Below are 3,140 nucleotides of genomic sequence, written 5' to 3'. Positions count from 1 at the left end.
GAGAAGGGTGGGTATCCACTGCCGTCCAAAACAAAGTAAACACAACGTGTAGGACAAAATAAATTAGTTTTATTCGAAAGTTACAAAACATTATTGTAGATTGAAATCATATCTTGGTTATTAATAAAAAGACAATACAACTAGTTCTAAGCTATCTCTTTTCTCTTTCTCCAAGTTTTCTTTTTAAGTGGTTGGTGTACTTGTAGGTCAGACTTCACCCGCGCTTTTTGAGGTGGGTCTTACACACAAATTTGCAATTTGTCGTTTTGTGTACGTTTATCCACTTGCTGCTCCCTTTGACCACAGAGGAAACTGATAATGAGTTGGTGCGGTTATGCATATATGTCTGAAGATGCCCCCACAATGAACGTTTCACGGGGCGACGACGATGAAGGCGCCTCAATGCGTGCTGGGTAGGCCTACCCGCGAAACAGCCGTGCGAAGACGGCGGCCAAGTTGAACCTCTGACGTGCAAAGTTCCCTCGCGTCACCTCGGGGGGGATTCACTGGGGGGGGGGGGGGGGGGGCTTTCCAACAGGTACGACTATGCCAAAAAAGAAAACCCCATTGTACTACAAATAAAAAGGTTTAACATTTATTTCATCGTCATTTTTTATGCTTGGTAATCTCTTTGACAATTTTGTCTTATTTTGATGCTCTTGAATTGGTGAAAGTATAGTAAGTGAATTGGGAATTTGGGGTATGTAGAAATGTCAATAATTTAATATGGATTTATCAGGAATTTAGTTCAAAATTCTACCTGACTAACTTGATTGCTGTGATAAAGCAGCACTCAGTATTTTCGCTCCAGAGCTTCCACTTAACATCATAGGCTCTCTGCAAAAAGAATAAAACAATAGTAAGAATGTTGGCGGATTGTGTCAAACAATAAGGCAGCTGGCCGGAAATGTTACGTACTATGGGGAAGAACGGGGAAATTTCCAGCTTGTAGGTGTAGGTCTGCATCTTATTAGGCTGGAGAGGGCAAGCAGTGTAGTTGCACGCGTTGGTGTCCATGCCCAAAAGGGGAAGATCCACCAGCTGGTTGGTCCAGTAGGCCCTGCCAGACAACTCGGACACGGGTTGATCTGAAACAGAAGGGAAGCCGTGCAGTGAAGCAGGATGCAGAGAGTGCCAGCTGGGCGGCAAGACTCCGCGCGCTGGGCTGCGCATGGGGTAGTTCAGCCCGCCATCGATACTCCGCTATGACCACTTACCGGGAGTAAAGTCCACGGCGAGCTCGACGCTGTCGCCTCTCTTGATCTTGCAGGGCTTTCCCTCGGCTGACTCCGGGCAGGGAGTGATGCGCAGGGCTTTGACACTGCAGTTGCGCTGGGGGAGGTCCGCCTCGTCGTCGATGTTTTCTGGAATAACACATGGAATGGAATGACAGTCAAGCAGGGAATTCCCAGAAACAATCGGCAAACTTGTGTTTTCCGATTTTCCAGCCACAGTGTAATCACAAGGCTTTATCGTAAATCGCGATCAACGTCTTTCATAGTGTGGGGATGAGGAACCCACGGGGTTGAAAGGCCAAACAAAACGAAAACAGAAAACACCCATCGCAAGCATTCTCCGATAAACCCTGGCGATATCTACTGCGATATCTGACGTTTCCTCGGAATGGAGAGCGTTGCAATAGGCTTTTTAGAGGCCCGTCTAGATACATTGATGTGGTCTTTCACAACTTGTCATGTGATGCCGCATCTCCTTTACTGCGACACGTGACACGTCCAGCAAAAGAGTTGAGAGTTGGTAGTGCGCCTCAGACGGGCTGGAAGAGGTCCATAAAGCGGCTCCCTTTCAGCTTCGGCACGACTCGAGATCTCGCGAGCCCTCGCGATCGGACCCGCGACACCCGTAATGAATCACTAAAGACACCCGCGAGAGGAAGTGCGATCGCTGGGGACACCTGCCAGGAAAACTATATCTACTGAAATTTGATCGAGTCACATTTATTCCCCCACCAACCCCCATCAACGGTCAACGGTACGCCGATCTGAGCCCCTGTTGCCTCGCCACACGCGAAAGGAGATAACTTCGCGTACCCCACCCCACCTTGGTAAACACGTTAACACCGCCGCCACAAATAGACAAACTAATGACACTTCTCACGACACCCCCTGCAAAGGTACAGCGAGGCGTCCGTCCGCGCCATCGGCTACACCTACCGTCGCAGCTGCGGAACTCGACCACCTCGGCGCAGGCGATCCCCGCGAGCACCAGGGCCGCCAGCGTCACCGCCAGGATGTTTCTCCACTTGAGCGCCATTATGTCCGTCGATTGGGCTGCTGGGCCTGGGCGTCTCACAGCGCTGCACGACTCGGAAAGAGCGACAGACCGACGACCACCGCGCGCGAGACTGGTGAGTGACCACTGGGCGGCGGGGCGGGAGCGGGGGCCACGGGCCGGCAGCGGCCGGCGACGCGTCAGGCGAGGCGAGCGAGAGCGACCGAGTCACGGCCAAGGGAAGAGCAGGGCGAGAGAGGGACGAAGATAGATCCCAGCAGCTGGCGCAGCTTCCAATGCCTTATCACTTTTCTCACTCCGCCCCCTCTTTCTTTTCTTTCTTTGCAGTCTTCATTCTCGCGTGACGCAGAGGAGGACACTCACTTTTGGACGTGATTGGAGAGGCCAAGCCCACGGCCACCCCTCTCTAATTCAGCTGTGTCTCCGCCCCTCCCCCCCACCCACCGCCTTACATTCGTCGCTGATGTCTGAACGAGATATCAGTCGCATGTTGCGAGAGAAAATAGGAAATGGATTGATAGGGAGAAAACTGCGGTTTGGGCTTTGTCTAGTTACATACTACTACCGTCATGCATCCCAGGCAGTCAGGCTGCAGCTGCACAGATAACGAGCGATGGGGTGGGGGGGGCGGAGGTCAGAGTCGAGCGCTTTGCTGTGGTCGTTATCGCTGCCCGAAAATGTGAACAAATAAAAGCCACGAATGCGGAGAATCTGCACTGTCCAAACTTTTAAACAAAATTAATGAAAATTGAATTACCGATTGGAAAATAAACACAACGGAACCGAGGAGGCTTGAGTGCGAATTTATTTGATGAAAGAATGAATGAAATAATGCACATATGGTGTGAATGAGAAATAATGATGAAATATAATTTACATTATCCTAGATT

General features: G+C 50.6%; 1 protein-coding gene across 1 annotated transcript; it reads right to left on the bottom strand.

The window, feature by feature from the left end:
- Positions 1-567: 567 nt before the first annotated feature.
- Positions 568-2,411, bottom strand: LOC113209623 (MD-2-related lipid-recognition protein). Its single transcript, XM_026427259.2, has 4 exons — positions 2,172-2,411; positions 1,218-1,364; positions 919-1,088; positions 568-837 (listed from the first exon to the last, which is right to left on the bottom strand). The coding sequence occupies exons 1-4, from the start codon at positions 2,269-2,271 to the stop codon at positions 757-759; spliced, it is 498 nt and encodes a 165-aa protein (XP_026283044.1). The 5' UTR covers positions 2,272-2,411; the 3' UTR covers positions 568-756.
- Positions 2,412-3,140: the final 729 nt, after the last annotated feature.

The sequence above is a fragment of the Frankliniella occidentalis genome, unplaced genomic scaffold (assembly GCF_000697945.3).
Source record: "Frankliniella occidentalis isolate FOCC.00 unplaced genomic scaffold, Focc_3.1 Scaffold48, whole genome shotgun sequence".
Taxonomy (NCBI): Eukaryota; Metazoa; Arthropoda; class Insecta; order Thysanoptera; family Thripidae; genus Frankliniella; species Frankliniella occidentalis.
This window is presented reverse-complemented; position numbering and strand designations above follow the sequence as displayed.